Source organism: Drosophila novamexicana, unplaced genomic scaffold, assembly GCF_003285875.2.
Source record: "Drosophila novamexicana strain 15010-1031.04,08,12 unplaced genomic scaffold, DnovRS2.1 tig00000387-arrow-pilon, whole genome shotgun sequence".
Taxonomy (NCBI): domain Eukaryota; kingdom Metazoa; phylum Arthropoda; class Insecta; order Diptera; family Drosophilidae; genus Drosophila; species Drosophila novamexicana.
In genome coordinates, this window is record NW_020824800.1 from 2,303,087 (window position 1) to 2,316,327 (window position 13,241).

At 42.8% G+C, this 13,241-nt stretch overlaps 5 protein-coding genes across 6 annotated transcripts; 2 read left to right on the forward strand and 3 right to left on the reverse strand.

Annotated features, from left to right (window-relative positions):
- The first annotated feature begins 338 nt into the window (after positions 1–338).
- LOC115760084 (hydroxymethylglutaryl-CoA lyase, mitochondrial) lies at positions 339–1,598 on the forward strand. Its single transcript, XM_030701268.1, has 3 exons — positions 339–514; positions 572–1,030; positions 1,100–1,598. The coding sequence occupies exons 1-3, from the start codon at positions 464–466 to the stop codon at positions 1,577–1,579; spliced, it is 990 nt and encodes a 329-aa protein (XP_030557128.1). The 5' UTR covers positions 339–463; the 3' UTR covers positions 1,580–1,598.
- Positions 1,599–1,731: 133 nt separating this feature from the next.
- On the reverse strand, positions 1,732–5,045 carry LOC115760083. 2 transcript variants are annotated; one of them, XM_030701267.1, is made up of 4 exons: positions 4,990–5,045; positions 4,249–4,607; positions 2,123–3,450; positions 1,732–1,996 (listed from the first exon to the last, which is right to left on the reverse strand). In XM_030701267.1, exons 2-4 carry the CDS (start codon positions 4,568–4,570, stop codon positions 1,751–1,753), a joined length of 1,896 nt encoding a protein of 631 aa, XP_030557127.1. In that variant the 5' UTR covers positions 4,571–4,607; positions 4,990–5,045; the 3' UTR covers positions 1,732–1,750. The 2 variants fall into 2 exon arrangements, with proteins under 2 accessions (XP_030557127.1, XP_030557125.1); XM_030701265.1 differs by lacking the exon at positions 4,990–5,045 and adding an exon at positions 4,794–4,922.
- Positions 5,046–5,767: 722 nt separating this feature from the next.
- On the forward strand, positions 5,768–7,251 carry LOC115760121 (oxygen-dependent coproporphyrinogen-III oxidase). The gene has a single exon (XM_030701317.1). The coding sequence runs from the start codon at positions 5,948–5,950 to the stop codon at positions 7,106–7,108; it is 1,161 nt and encodes a 386-aa protein (XP_030557177.1). The 5' UTR covers positions 5,768–5,947; the 3' UTR covers positions 7,109–7,251.
- A 975-nt stretch (positions 7,252–8,226) lies between these two features.
- Positions 8,227–8,990, reverse strand: LOC115759879 (small ubiquitin-related modifier 2). Its single transcript, XM_030700991.1, has 2 exons — positions 8,747–8,990; positions 8,227–8,637 (listed from the first exon to the last, which is right to left on the reverse strand). The coding sequence occupies exon 2, from the start codon at positions 8,561–8,563 to the stop codon at positions 8,291–8,293; it is 273 nt and encodes a 90-aa protein (XP_030556851.1). The 5' UTR covers positions 8,564–8,637; positions 8,747–8,990; the 3' UTR covers positions 8,227–8,290.
- Positions 8,991–10,800: 1,810 nt separating this feature from the next.
- LOC115759792 (U1 small nuclear ribonucleoprotein 70 kDa) lies at positions 10,801–13,195 on the reverse strand. The gene is made up of 3 exons (XM_030700871.1): positions 13,029–13,195; positions 12,491–12,959; positions 10,801–12,395 (listed from the first exon to the last, which is right to left on the reverse strand). The coding sequence occupies exons 2-3, from the start codon at positions 12,906–12,908 to the stop codon at positions 11,449–11,451; spliced, it is 1,365 nt and encodes a 454-aa protein (XP_030556731.1). The 5' UTR covers positions 12,909–12,959; positions 13,029–13,195; the 3' UTR covers positions 10,801–11,448.
- Between the last annotated feature and the right edge of the window lie 46 nt (positions 13,196–13,241).

Consider the following 13,241-nt stretch of genomic DNA (forward strand, 5'->3'; position numbering starts at 1 on the left):
GCAATAATCGATAGTTTCTTTTTGGCGCCATTTCAATGTATTTAAAAAAATATTAAGATGCTTTTATAATGCATTACAATTTTCTCAATTTAAAATGGCGAATATAAGTCAAGAATATTCATTTATATTTAATTTATATTCATTTATATTTAAAAAACAACGATTTTTCTAATCGATCGCAACAACTCACAGCATTATCGATAACAAGCTATCGATGTTACTTTCAAATATTTAAATAACTGTATACTCTTTCCTTTAAAGACAATTATCCTGCTAGAGACAATTGTATCCTGTCCTTTAAAGATAAACATTTTTATATGGATTTTAGTATTTGAATGATATTTGCCAGAACGTCTTATATAGTTGGTAGATAACTCTAGATCATTCTGATAAGCAACAGCTGTTTGCTTGGTTAAAGAAGAAGCACTGCACTCTACAAGTTGCACTTTATATATTTGCCACAATGCTTATTCCACGATATCTGGCACGCCCTCTATTCCAGTGCTCCGCCACTGTAAGTCTGCTATATAGCTTTACTATGATAATCTCACATAAAACCAAATACTTACAGGGCAGGACTGCGAGGCAGATGTCCCAGTTGTCAGCGGCGCCAGTGCGTATTGTGGAGGTGGGACCGCGCGATGGTCTGCAAAACGAGCCCAAGCTGCTGCCCGCTGCCACAAAAATCGAGCTCATAGATCGTCTGTCGGAGACCGGACTGCAAACAATTGAGGCCACCAGTTTTGTTAGCGCCAAATGGGTACCCCAGATGGGTGACAATGCGGAGGTTTTGCGTGGCATACGCCGGGTGCCTGGCATAAGTTATCCCGTTCTGACGCCCAATCTTAAAGGTTTCGAGACTGCTTTGGCGGCGGGCGCCGAGGAGGTGGCCGTTTTTGGAGCTGCCTCCGATGCTTTTTCGCTTAAAAATGTCAATTGTACGGCGGCAGAGGCTATCGAGCGCTTTAAGCCTGTCCTTGCAGCCGCCAAGCAACATGGAGTTCGCGTGCGCGGCTACGTTTCGACTGTGGTAAGCATAGTTCTTCAAATAGTGATAGTTGTGCTCGAATACTAGCTACAGCTCTTACCTACCTTCCAGGTGGGCTGTCCCTACGAGGGGGCTGTGCCGCCCAAGGCTGTGGTCCAGGTGGTGGCAGCACTGCACGATATGGGCTGCTATGAGATCTCGCTGGGAGACACCATCGGTGTGGGCACGCCGGGCAGCATGCGCAAAATGCTGGACGAGGTGACGCGCGCTGTGCCCGCACAGCAACTGGCCGTACACTGCCATGATACGTACGGCCAGGCGTTGTCGAACATATTAACTTCGCTGGAATACGGAATACGTGTTGTGGACGCCTCCGTCTCCGGTCTGGGTGGCTGTCCCTATGCACGCGGCGCCTCCGGTAATGCAGCTACTGAGGATGTCGTCTATATGCTGCACGGCATGGGCATAAACACGGGCGTCAATTTGGACAAGCTCATTGAAGTGGGACGCTACATATGCACGGAATTGGGCAGAGCTTCCGAATCAAAGGTTAATCGTGCTTGGAAAGGACCTCAGGCTAAAAAGGCATAAGCATGGCCAAGCCTACAAAGTAATCGATGGCATTTACTAGTTAATAATTGTTGCCTGTGTTGTATCTTAGTGTGTATTTGTTATAAACTTAAAAACAAAACGCGATTCGCTTTATAAAATTGTTACGAATCCCATGTGAAAACCTTTTCTTGTTGTGTTTATCAATAATAATTAAAACTTTTGAGCATCCTTGAGTGTGTACAGCGAGATGTCGCCCGAGGCAAGCGACAGATCGGCAAGACTCTGATTGGGACGGCGTGGTATGTGCGATGTATTCCTGCTGCTGCTGCTGTTGCTCTGGGTGGGCAATTTCATCTTGCCATCGTGGCGCAGCACCGTCGGCTCCACAGCCGAATCCAGATACTTTTGTATTTTCGGCACATTCGGCATCGGCATTGGTGTGCGTTCATCAACGACCTGGTGGGAGAATTTTTGTTATTATCAGACAACAATTGTGGATACATTAAGACGGTAAAATATTTGTCATTCAATTTCAATTAGTTTCATGCCCGAAATCAATTTTATATTAAGTCTCTTACTCACCTGCTTCAGCTCAGACGAAATGTATGCCTTCTTGGGCAGCAATCGAGCAGCAGGATCAATGCAGCCGGGAGTTAGCTTCGATAGGTTGCAATTGTCAGATGCAACTGTCTGTCCGCGCTTCAATTGGCACAGACGTGACTCCTCCTCCAATTCCTTGATGCTCATCTTGTTGAATACATCGTTGATGTTCGGCTTTTCCCGGAACATGCTCATCAGTGGGGCGGTGCCCGACTTTTGTGTATAGGTGCGAATGGGACTAACAATGTGTGCAAAATGATCTCTTTGGACTTTCAATTCGCGTCGCATTGGTATGGCCGAAGGTTGCTTGAAGAACTTGGTTTTTGGCGGATCCATATTTATGGCATAGCGCGATTTGCAAGGGCCAGTTGGCAGCTTGGAGCTGGCGCCTTGGTGAAGCGGCGATGAGGCTCCTTTTTGGGGCGTCATCAAAAATGTATTCTGCTTGGGCAGTTTCCTATGCAAATGGATTACATCAGGATCTGATGTGGTTTTGGCTGGCGATGGCGATGGCGATGTCTCCTTGGCAGCCATATATTCGCGTGCCTTTTGCATCATATACTCCATTTCCTCCATGGTGCCATTCAAATGTATTGACTTGTTCTCCTTGTCTTCTTCTTCGGCTTCTGAATCAATTAAGGAAGATTCCTCTTGTTTAATATCGGCATTGAGGTCGTTGCCCTCTTTCACAGCCTGATCCTCGTCCTCCTCCTCCTCGCCGGACGAAGACAATTCGATAATCGTGCTGTCAGCTGCATCGTTGACCGCCAGATCCATTAGAGTTTCATGTAAATCGCCCAAGAGCTCTTGCTGCTCGCCCTTGGACATGCCATGCGGCTTGGCCTTGGCAATGGCCGCATAAAACAAATCATCAACGCTCAACGTTGTTGCCTCCTTCGAGCTGCTGGCCAACGAATTGTCACCGGCCGTCTCGTAGCAGCTCGAACCAGAGGCAATTGTTTCGCTGCTTTGAGCCGTTTTCAGGGTGTGCGCGGTCATAAAGCTGCTGCTGTTGTGCGACGACGATCCATCGGATTGCAGGTCGGCCGTCAGGTCGGCCTCGTTGGCCTCCAATATGGTTGAGGGTCGCATCAATCCGACCATTTTTACAGGCGACGTCTGTGCGTTTGCTTGAAAAACAGAATCGTTGCCATTGATTGTGAAATCATTATCCCACAAGCGAGATGGCGCCTCGATATCCTCCAACTGCGTACACTCAGCACTCTTTAGTGGACTTTCGTTACACAGCTGATCCTGGTCTCCGACATCGTCCAGCATGCGACGCAGTGCACACATTTCCATATCACTAGCTGCATAATGAACAAATAAACAAGAGTAAATAAATAATGGTCGTAACAGTCGTTTCTACACAGGATGCAACACTCAGCACCTTACTATGGAATACATAATAGCATATCTGTTTTTTATCCCTAAACTGTTCTCACGTAATTTCACAAAACTTTGAATTGCCAGCGCAGGAGTTTTATAATGCAAACAACTCCAAATCGAATTTCTACATAATTCCCTAATTAACCGGGATCAATGGGTATATATGAATAGACGGATATGGTTAGATCGGGAATGCGCTGGACGATGCCTTCTTCTAGCTGAAATGCTCAAATACTTGGATTCAGGCAGCAATTGGCAACAGTTGTTACCAACAGTGCGTCTGATTAAATTATGCCCAAAGCCTGATTTTAAATTTGTCGAAAAGTTGGCCCACATAGTCTGTGTACTCCTCGGCGTTAGCTTCCTACATGAGTTGCTTGTTGGCGACATAGATTCTTCTATTGTGTTATGGCGTCTTCAATTCTCTGTTCCGTCTAGACCTAACAGAAATTATAGCCCCTACTACTATGCACAATTCTTTTACTATGTACGAATTACAATAGTTTGTATCACATTGTCTCCAGCAAAGTTTCTCTAGCCCTAATGAAATCGTTGCTATCAGGATACCTTCGGGAACTCACTGACCATTCCCAGATATGAGTAGACGTTTTTCCCACCGGGTCGATGATGCTATTAGATAATTGTGTATTATTAGCATTTAGACACTCGCTTTTTGTAGACCCTTAATAAACAACAAAATAAATTAAATATACACTCACAATTATCAGCACGAGTGCTGCGCTCCTTGGCCAAGGCCAACACCTTCTCCTTATCATCGCTGTTCAGGTATTGAAAGAGAGTGCTATCAGGATCGGAGCCGGTTTTATCGCACATGCGTTCGAGTGCATCGAAACTCTCGTCGGCATTTTGTTGCTGCGTTTCGTTGAGGACTTGGTGCATGCTTTCGGTTTTGACGCTTGGACATATGGCCGAGGTGGTTGTGTGATTCTCGCGCTGCTGCCGATCCTCCAGCTGGGCCTTGCGCGCCTGCATCAATGCCTTAAAGTCCAGGACAATGTCTAAGCTGTGGCGGCGCTCCATTGATTCTCGTTGGGGTTTCGATGCGGCAGGTGCTGGCCTTATAAATGCGAGAGAAAATTTCAATAGTCAATCTATTTTTTACGCAATATGTTTATGTGCCTGACACTACGATAAATGAAAAGTTGTTTTTGTTGTCACATACAGAGTATTTCAAACTAATTCATGCTACATTCGAGCTACATATGTCCACTCTACAGTTATTTACAGATATTTATCTATTTACCGATCCAGAAGCAAATGGTTGAGCAATTTCTGACGCCAAGCCGGAGTGTCTTGAAATTTTTCCAGGCCAGACATATTGACTCGTCGCGTCCTTCTTTAACTTATAATTACACAAAAACTAGGACTTCACACACCGTATACAAATGTTCTTATTTTGCAATGCCAAACACACACAATTAGCGTGTAAAGTTACTCACTTGAAAAACAAAAAATATGTAATTAGGTAAAGGACAAATTTTGCAGCCACTTCTGTTCAAATGACTTGATCGTACACGAGTAAGTATCGACGCGCTGCAAATGGTCGGGTAATTTTAAAATCGATACTTTTACTTTTTGGCGCCAGGGCTGCACAAATGCGAACAACAGTTGAAAGTGTAAAAGAAAGAAGAAAAAAACAGTTTATTTCACGTATTCAATTATAATTGGCATAAACAAAATGTTATCTGCATTTCAAATGCGACGGAATGGTTGCCTAACTAAACGGGAAGTTCTATCATAATGCGGCGAGGCATTATTAACTGGGGTGCACGGACTATCTCTGGTTTGGTACAGATAATCCTTGTTCGTTGTACCATTAATTATGCTCAGGTCCAGACTTCTCTTTCCGATAGAGCTCATTAAATTTTTATATTCCAAGATGCAAGTTGATTCGCTAAGTTGCACTGGCTGTTCATTTTTTAAGTTGTTTATGAATGTTCCAGACGATCCAAACCACATTTCATTATCCTCATACACTGTCATTCCATCATTTGTATTATTTTCCATCGTGTCTGATTGGTTGACGCTGCTTGTTGACGACTGCTCGTGGTAAGGTGCTTCATCTGAGCAAGCCGAATTGGTGTCCGGGGAGACCAACGAAATTGTCGAATGGAGTGTTTTATCAGCTTCTAGTTTGTTAACCATATCACTGAACTCAGCATCAAAATCCATTTTGAAAACACGAGCAAAGTCAATTTATATTTGCCTTTGCAGATGTAAGTAAAAAGTAACTGTTCTTTATCGAAATACGCGGCGACCATTTTGTTATCGATATACATATATAAACTCGATAACGATGTTATCAGGTGGCCTTTAAATGCCGGCGCAAGAAGAAGATAGATAACAAAGACTGTGCGTAGCCTTAAAAGAGTTTTCCATGCAATAAAGCATCTAAATATGAACGCTTTAAGACACACAATGTCCCTGGTGTCCCTGGGCACCTTCCAGCTCGGGCGACGGATGAAAAGTCAACATGTACGCGGCTTTTTGCTTGGCACTGGGCTGGGCCTTTCCACCTTCGCAACGGTCACGTACGCACAAGCAGAGGCCGCAAAGGTCAATCGTAAGTTGAACATATCCAAGTTCATGGCAGAGCCCATTACGGATCAGTCCGTCTTGCTGGCGGATGAAGAAAACATGCGCCATCGCATGGAACTGATGATCATGGAGATTCAAGCTGAATTCTGTCGCGCCCTCGAGTCCGAGGAGTTCAGTGGCCAGAAATTCAAGGTGGACCGTTGGCAGCGCAAAGAGGGTGGCGGCGGCGTCACCTGTGTCCTGCAAGACGGCGAGGTCTTCGAAAAGGCCGGCGTCAATGTGTCCGTCGTGACGGGCATGCTGCCACCAGCCGCCGTGCAGCAGATGCGAGCACGGGGCAAAGAACTGAAAGAGAACGTCAAGCTGCCATTTTTCGCCAGCGGCGTCAGTGCCGTCATACATCCGCGTAATCCCCATGTGCCGACCATACACTTCAACTATCGCTACTTCGAAGTGGAACTGCCCGATGGCAAGAAACAGTGGTGGTTCGGCGGCGGCACCGATCTGACGCCCTACTACCTGGACGAGAACGATGCACGACACTTTCACCAGACGCTCAAGAGCGCCTGCGACGAGCACGACACCAGCTACTATCCCAGGTTTAAGAAATGGTGCGACGATTACTTCCACATCAAACATCGCAACGAGTCGCGCGGCATCGGCGGCATCTTCTTCGATGACATCGATGAGCCCAGCCAGGACAGCGCCTTCAATTTTGTTACCAGCTGCGCCCGTGCCGTAATCCCATCGTATCTGCCCCTGGTGCAGAAGCACAAGAATGCCGACTACGGCAACAATGAGCGACAGTGGCAGCTCCTGCGACGTGGCCGCTACGTGGAGTTCAATCTAATCTATGATCGTGGCACCAAATTTGGCCTGTACACGCCGGGCGCGCGCTACGAGAGCATTCTCATGTCGCTGCCATTGCACGCCCGATGGGAATACATGCATGAGCCGAAGTCCACGTCCAAGGAAAACGATTTGTTAATGGTTCTGCGCAATCCTAAGGAATGGGTTTAATATTGTTAAGGTCGAGAAGTTGATATTTATATTTTGTTAATTGCTTAAATGGGAAGGGTGCCTTTTATGATAATCATTTTTTTAGAAACGTAAGAATTAAGCATATTTTTGCCTGTACAGTTATTTTTTCTTTAAAAAATTAAAGTTTATTCTTACAAACATACAAAAACGATTTTTTAATAAGTTATTGTATTAACAGGCATATGCACATACATACATACACACACACATTGCGTATGTGTGCACAGTGTAATTCGTTTCAAAGAAATTTAAGTTTTTACCATGTACATCTATCTCCATGTAAACCCGGTGCTATCCAAATTTCATATATTTTCGAAATTTTGAAATGTCTGGCCCACAATTTTTAAGGTTATGTTATGTTAACCCATACACGCATACGTATGTATGTGTGTATCTATTCTCGACCCTTCCACTGAGGATGACGTCATCTTTTCCATATATGTATTTTGAGGTTATGTTTTTAGATCTAAATGATTATGTTGCCATATATCTAAAGTTTTACCTATTATTATAACGCCCATGAAATCATAATAATCGATGTGTATGTACACATGTATATACCTAATTATGTATGTTTTCCGTTTACACATGGACAGATGTCTGTCTGCCTGCATTGTGTATGTATACTCGTTTTCACACACATACACACAAGCAACCACAGTTGCTGTACTGTACACAATTCGTGCCTGTGTGTACCAACAATGTTGAAGCCCTCACACATACACACACGCGCACACACACCATTTTACAAGCGCTTGACGTGTGCGTGCGTGTGTGTGTGTGGCAGCATTAGGGATATAAAGCGGGAAATGCGCGCCACCGGCAATTTACCCACCAAAACCACAGTTTGACAAGCCAATACAAAATTATTTTTTCAGGAATCATTCTTAAATTATAGTTTACAAAATGCTTTATTTTCCAGTTTTTTGCTTATTTTGTTTTTAATCAAATATCTAGATCTTTATGGGGATACTTCTTTTAGTTGTTTTCATTGTGTGTACAAAAAAAAAAAACCAAACTGAACAACAGAATTGATATTTTTCTTTTGTTTATTTATGTAGAATAATGTTCGCTTAATTGTTTGTTGCTGCTGCTGCTGTTTTTGTTGTTGTCGTTAAAATGAAGAGTAACTAGCTTAACTACATTCATACAAGTATATATTTAATAAACACCGCCGGTCTGCTGCTGGTACACCTCAATAGTATCGCCCTCCTCCATCTCAAGCGAGGTCGGAGTATCGTTCTCATTGATAGGCTGACCGTCGAAACGGAAGCGTACCACCTGCATGGAGAGTCCGGCACGGTCACAGTAGGCATTCATCAGCTTTCGCAAGGGTGTGTGTTTCTTAATTTTAAATTGGACCACCGCATTATCCTGTCCAAGTACTTTCAGATTGATGTGCTCGGTTTCGCCTCCCTTCTTTTCGTCAGACATGTTTTTTTTTTTTCGCTATGTACGCGCTTGACGATATTCACAAATGTAAAATGCAATGATGCCGGGCGTGCGTGCTGAACAAAAATGTAAAGAATCCGCAGAAATTAATAAGAATTCACCGTTTATTATATATTTACTGATTTGCACTGTAAAATTGCGTTTGCAAATAGAAAATTTTCTTACTTTTGAATACGTTTCACCACTCGCTTCCTTCTTTTAAGATTACCAAGCGGCTTGCGCTAGCTACACACACGCCAAAAAATGGTTGTATTTTGAGTGTCTCCCTATTCGCACGGCGAAAAAATTATCAGCAAGATAATGTACTAAAAATTACCACGATGCCGACAGGCAGGGTTGCACTTCACTGTAGAACCAATTTAATTGCAACAAAATAATAGAATGGCGACAGATTCTTAACTTTAACAAGTTGGCACGCAATTATAAGTAAATATTTTTTTATTGATTTTATATGATTGTAATTAATTTTCTTTTACAATGCCTACTTTATAAGGGACACAAAATCCATTTGCAAATATGTACTTGAATAATCGTTATCGGAAATAATTCGGCAAAACGATAATCGATGGAGTATGCCTGATACGAAAAAGCTCAAAGTTAGCAAAAATTCTATAAAAGTGTGTAAACTAAGAACACAATATAACTTAAGATAAATGACCACATTAAGACATTAAAATTGCTTTATAGTCAGGCTTATCGCAAAAACCAACCAAGCCTGGTTCGATAGCGATAACATGTCAATTTTCGTTCTATCATGGCATCGTATCGATAACACCTAAACAAATTGGCGCGCTATTCAATTTTAAATCATGAGCACGTGCAAGAAAGAAAAATGGCATTGCAACTGCATCTCAGATAGAGTAATTGTTGGTCCACACAAAATATATATATAAGCCTTAAACATTTTAAACCCAATCGAAATCTATATTGATATATATTGTATATTTCTTATGGCTTTTTCAAGATTCATTTTCTAACGTAGGGTATTCAGCTATGTCTAAACATATGTGTTTGACACAAGGAAAAAAAAACAAATTTGCTTTCAAATTGGTTTGCTTTTATAAAATACTTTATTTTTGCAAGTATTCAGTAATAGCACATCTGTCGAACAACAAATACACAAATGCAAATTCAAATAGGTCGCACATTTGCTTTGCTTAAAACCAGCTACTTTAAGAAATAAGTGTTTTGTGAAATTCAATTCTATGATAAATATACATGAAACAAAGCTTATGTTGGACCTGTCTGAATTTAAAATATTTACAGAAACTATATTTGGAAATGCCTTAGCTTTGAAATTGTGGTTCCACAGTTTGACTTGCCTCCATTTATTTTGGCAATTGCAATCAGTTAGCAGATATTTGATATTCGTGAATTTTTCGCCCCATCCCATTCGTTTTAGAAAGCATTGCTTTAACACTTTGAGTGAACCTTATTGACAGACCCTTACCAGTTATAGGCGCCAAACGAAAACGACCAATAACAAACCTGAGCGCTGTTTCGAAATATATATTCCGTGGTGTGGTCCTCTTGTACAGGTGCCACACAAACAATCACCAAACGTACTTGAAAAGATCGAGATCGAAAATTGATTAGTACGATATCAACTTGATATATAAGTACCATACATAACCATTTCAAGGGGCATACCTCAGCCCATCAAGATCAAAGAATATCCAACATTGTGTGCATTCTGAATTTACGCTTTGGTTTCTGTTTCTGTTTTTTTTTTTTTTTCAGTAATTGACCAACTCATTTGGACCGAAAATCTTACCAACAACCAAACAACCAGCTCGCAAAAACTTACAATCGTCAGATATTTGGAAAAAGTGGCCCGATTAGAACTTACTCGAAGACCCAGGTTTGGATAGAGCTATTGTACACCAATTGAATATGCTGAGCTGGCGTCCCAGGGAGCCACCACGTTTCTAGTGTTGGCCTAGAACGGTAAACGCATTGGATTAGTGAGATTTGTGTAGAGAAGAAATTACCTGATTTGATAAGTTACTACTGGGTCAAAAGTTTTGAGTAGTTTTTGGGGAATCGTTATGGATTTCAGAACTAATTATTATTATATTTTTGTTAAAATACTTATGATCTGTTTTCACACACTCTGGGCGTATATTCATATATACAGATTTTCAGATTTTCAATATTGAAAACTGCAAAAAGATAAAGAAAACAAAATGGCACGAGTTAGCGCACATATTTAAAATTTGTGTTTTGTTTTTTTTTTGTTTTTGTTTTTCTAACACTTTAAATGTAATAATTGTAGACACAGTTTCGATGAAACAAACCAATCAGTACTCGGAATCCGGATAGTCATACATATATACCAAAGCATTCCCTTATACCCCCTTACCAAAGGTGGGGAAACAAACACATGTTGATCTGATTTATTTTTACTTACTCTTCATTTCAATTGTTAAGATTTACTTACATATTTAAACGTATTTAAGCTATGCACAATTTTTTTTGTTTTGTTGATTTACGTTTTTGTGTTTGTTTTGTTCTGTTAAGTTATTACTTTTTTTGTTTACTTGTTTTGCTTTCATGATAAATTTAAATATATGGAAATTGAAAAGTGCTCTCCCAGCTTAAAACGGACTTACAGCATGTCTTACGCTTCGTTGTTTCCGAACTGCATCGTCCCAGTGTTTCGCTGTTTCGCTATGAATTTCAAATTTCAATTGAATAAATATTTAAAAACAATCGATACATTCGATCGTGCTAAATGATGGCGGTTACAGTTCTAATCGTAGTGTTACCAGCGCAGGATAATTACACAAAAACTCTGAAAATTGTTATCGTACTCGATTACCAATTGTTGTTGTTGGTGTTGTTGTTGCATCGATGACAGACTCCCACTACTGCCGCCACCAGGTTGGATCGCTGCTGGCATTTTGTCCACCATTGTCTGGATTGTTGCTGCGTGGAAGTATTGGGGGTGGGGGCACACTGAACATATTGTGATGTGCAGCGGGCGGCCGATACTTCTCCTCGTTCTCATCGTCCATTTCGCGTTTGATTGCCGTGTTTTGATAGTCATTCATGGAATACGTTGGATAGCCGTCATCAATTGGCTCCTCCTTAATCTTAATCATATCCATTTCACGGAAGTCTGGTTTGCGTTCCTTGACATCGCGATCACCGCCGCCAGCACTGCGATCTGCACCTCCACGATCGCGATCCCGACGCTCACGCTTGCGATCGCGCCTTTCACGCGATGAGTCACGCTCTCGTGACTTGGAACGCTTCTTTTTCTTTTCACGCTCGCGATCACGATCACGCTCCCTGTCCCGCCTGTCCCGTCGTCCATCGAAATCATCATAGTCACGGTCCCTGCTGCCGGCACGACGTTTTCGGCGTTCGCGCGAACGGCTGCGCGAGCGACCGACACGTGCGCCGCGTTCCCGATCGCGATCCCTGCGATCTCGGGAGCGCGAGCGTCGCCTCTCACCGGCCACGACACCGCCGTAAGGAGCACGCCCCCCACGTGCATCGACACCATTGTTGGCTCCACCGCGTACACCACCCTCGCGATCCTCACGCTCACGCTCCAAACGATAGCGTTCACGCTCACGTTCATTGTCCTCGCGGCCAGAGTGCTTGATATTCACATCGTTGCCACCTCGCCGTGTGCCGCCCAAACCGCCACCCAGGCGTCGTGGCAGCCATCCCTTGACGGTCCGAGCGCGTTCAACATCCACCAGGACGCGCTTGCTGTCTATCTTCTTACCATCGGCGTGCTTGTACGCCGCGTGCATATCTCGCTCATGCTCATACTCAATAAAGGCGTAGCCCTTGGGTTTACCTGTAAGATAAAACATGGGTAATTATGCAATTATACAACAATATTTCTTAAATCTAAAAATGAAGTATTATGTACGTTGAACAAACACAATTTACCTGAGTCCTGGTCGTGAATGAGCACGATCTTTTTGATGGGGCCGTAGAACTCGAACTCGCGCCTCAACTTGGACTCGGAGGTGTCGTAGTTGATGCGCGCTATGAACAATGTACGGAATGGATCCTCTGTGGCGTTCTTAATCTCGGTTGGATCCCATAGTGCAATTTCGCGTTCCAGCTTATAGGCCACTTGTTCGGCTTTTTCGCGCCGCCTTCGCTCGAGTCGCTCCTGGCGCGTTTCTACAGTTTTGGGCAGCGGTGTGTCCTTTGGGTCTTCGAAGTCGCTCATAAATTTGGCTACGCCCAGGTAGCCTCGAGATTTTTTTTCATGGGGCAACTTATCCACCGGTGGCATAAACGGTATTGGATCCCGTGAGGCGAATAACGCCAAAAGATTTGGCGGCAGATATTGGGTCATTTTGTTTAATTATTTATTACCTTTGTCTCCTTCGTTCCGTCAAATTTGGTGCTAGACATTTACAATTGAGGTTAGGTTACGCTTGTTTACGACAGTAAAAGTTTTGAACGTTTTACTTACCTTATAAATCCATCCAGTACGCGTTATTGCTTCTATTGCTGGTATTTGAATCAACTCAAATTACTATTTCGGTGGCTGCTCAATCGATTTATCTCAATAAATATTTCCAGACGAGCAAGAATCTTTTTTCTTGTAGCGTAGCTACACGGCTACTAATGATGGCATTATGCTAGAGATGAGCGTGCAATTGGTATCACAGTGATTGTCACTTTT

Bases quoted from the DNA above. Each gene is read 5' to 3' on its own strand.
- LOC115760083 (XM_030701265.1), bottom strand. From the start codon at position 4,867: ATGTCTGGCCTGGAAAAATTTCAAGACACTCCGGCTTGGCGTCAGAAA. The intron at 3,451-4,248 runs GTGAGTGTATAT...TTCATTATGCAG, and splicing joins CAGCACTCGTGCTGATAATT to CTAGTGATATGGAAATGTGT. The intron at 1,997-2,122 runs GTGAGTAAGAGA...TTCTCCCACCAG, and splicing joins TTTCGTCTGAGCTGAAGCAG to GTCGTTGATGAACGCACACC.
- LOC115759879 (XM_030700991.1), bottom strand. From the start codon at position 8,563: ATGTCTGACGAAAAGAAGGGAGGCGAAACCGAGCACATCAATCTGAAA.
- LOC115759792 (XM_030700871.1), bottom strand. From the start codon at position 12,908: ATGACCCAATATCTGCCGCCAAATCTTTTGGCGTTATTCGCCTCACGG. The intron at 12,396-12,490 runs GTAAATTGTGTT...TTTATCTTACAG, and splicing joins CATTCACGACCAGGACTCAG to GTAAACCCAAGGGCTACGCC.
- LOC115760121 (XM_030701317.1), top strand. From the start codon at position 5,948: ATGAACGCTTTAAGACACACAATGTCCCTGGTGTCCCTGGGCACCTTC.
- LOC115760084 (XM_030701268.1), top strand. From the start codon at position 464: ATGCTTATTCCACGATATCTGGCACGCCCTCTATTCCAGTGCTCCGCC. The intron at 515-571 runs GTAAGTCTGCTA...AAATACTTACAG, and splicing joins TATTCCAGTGCTCCGCCACT to GGCAGGACTGCGAGGCAGAT. The intron at 1,031-1,099 runs GTAAGCATAGTT...CCTACCTTCCAG, and splicing joins GCGGCTACGTTTCGACTGTG to GTGGGCTGTCCCTACGAGGG.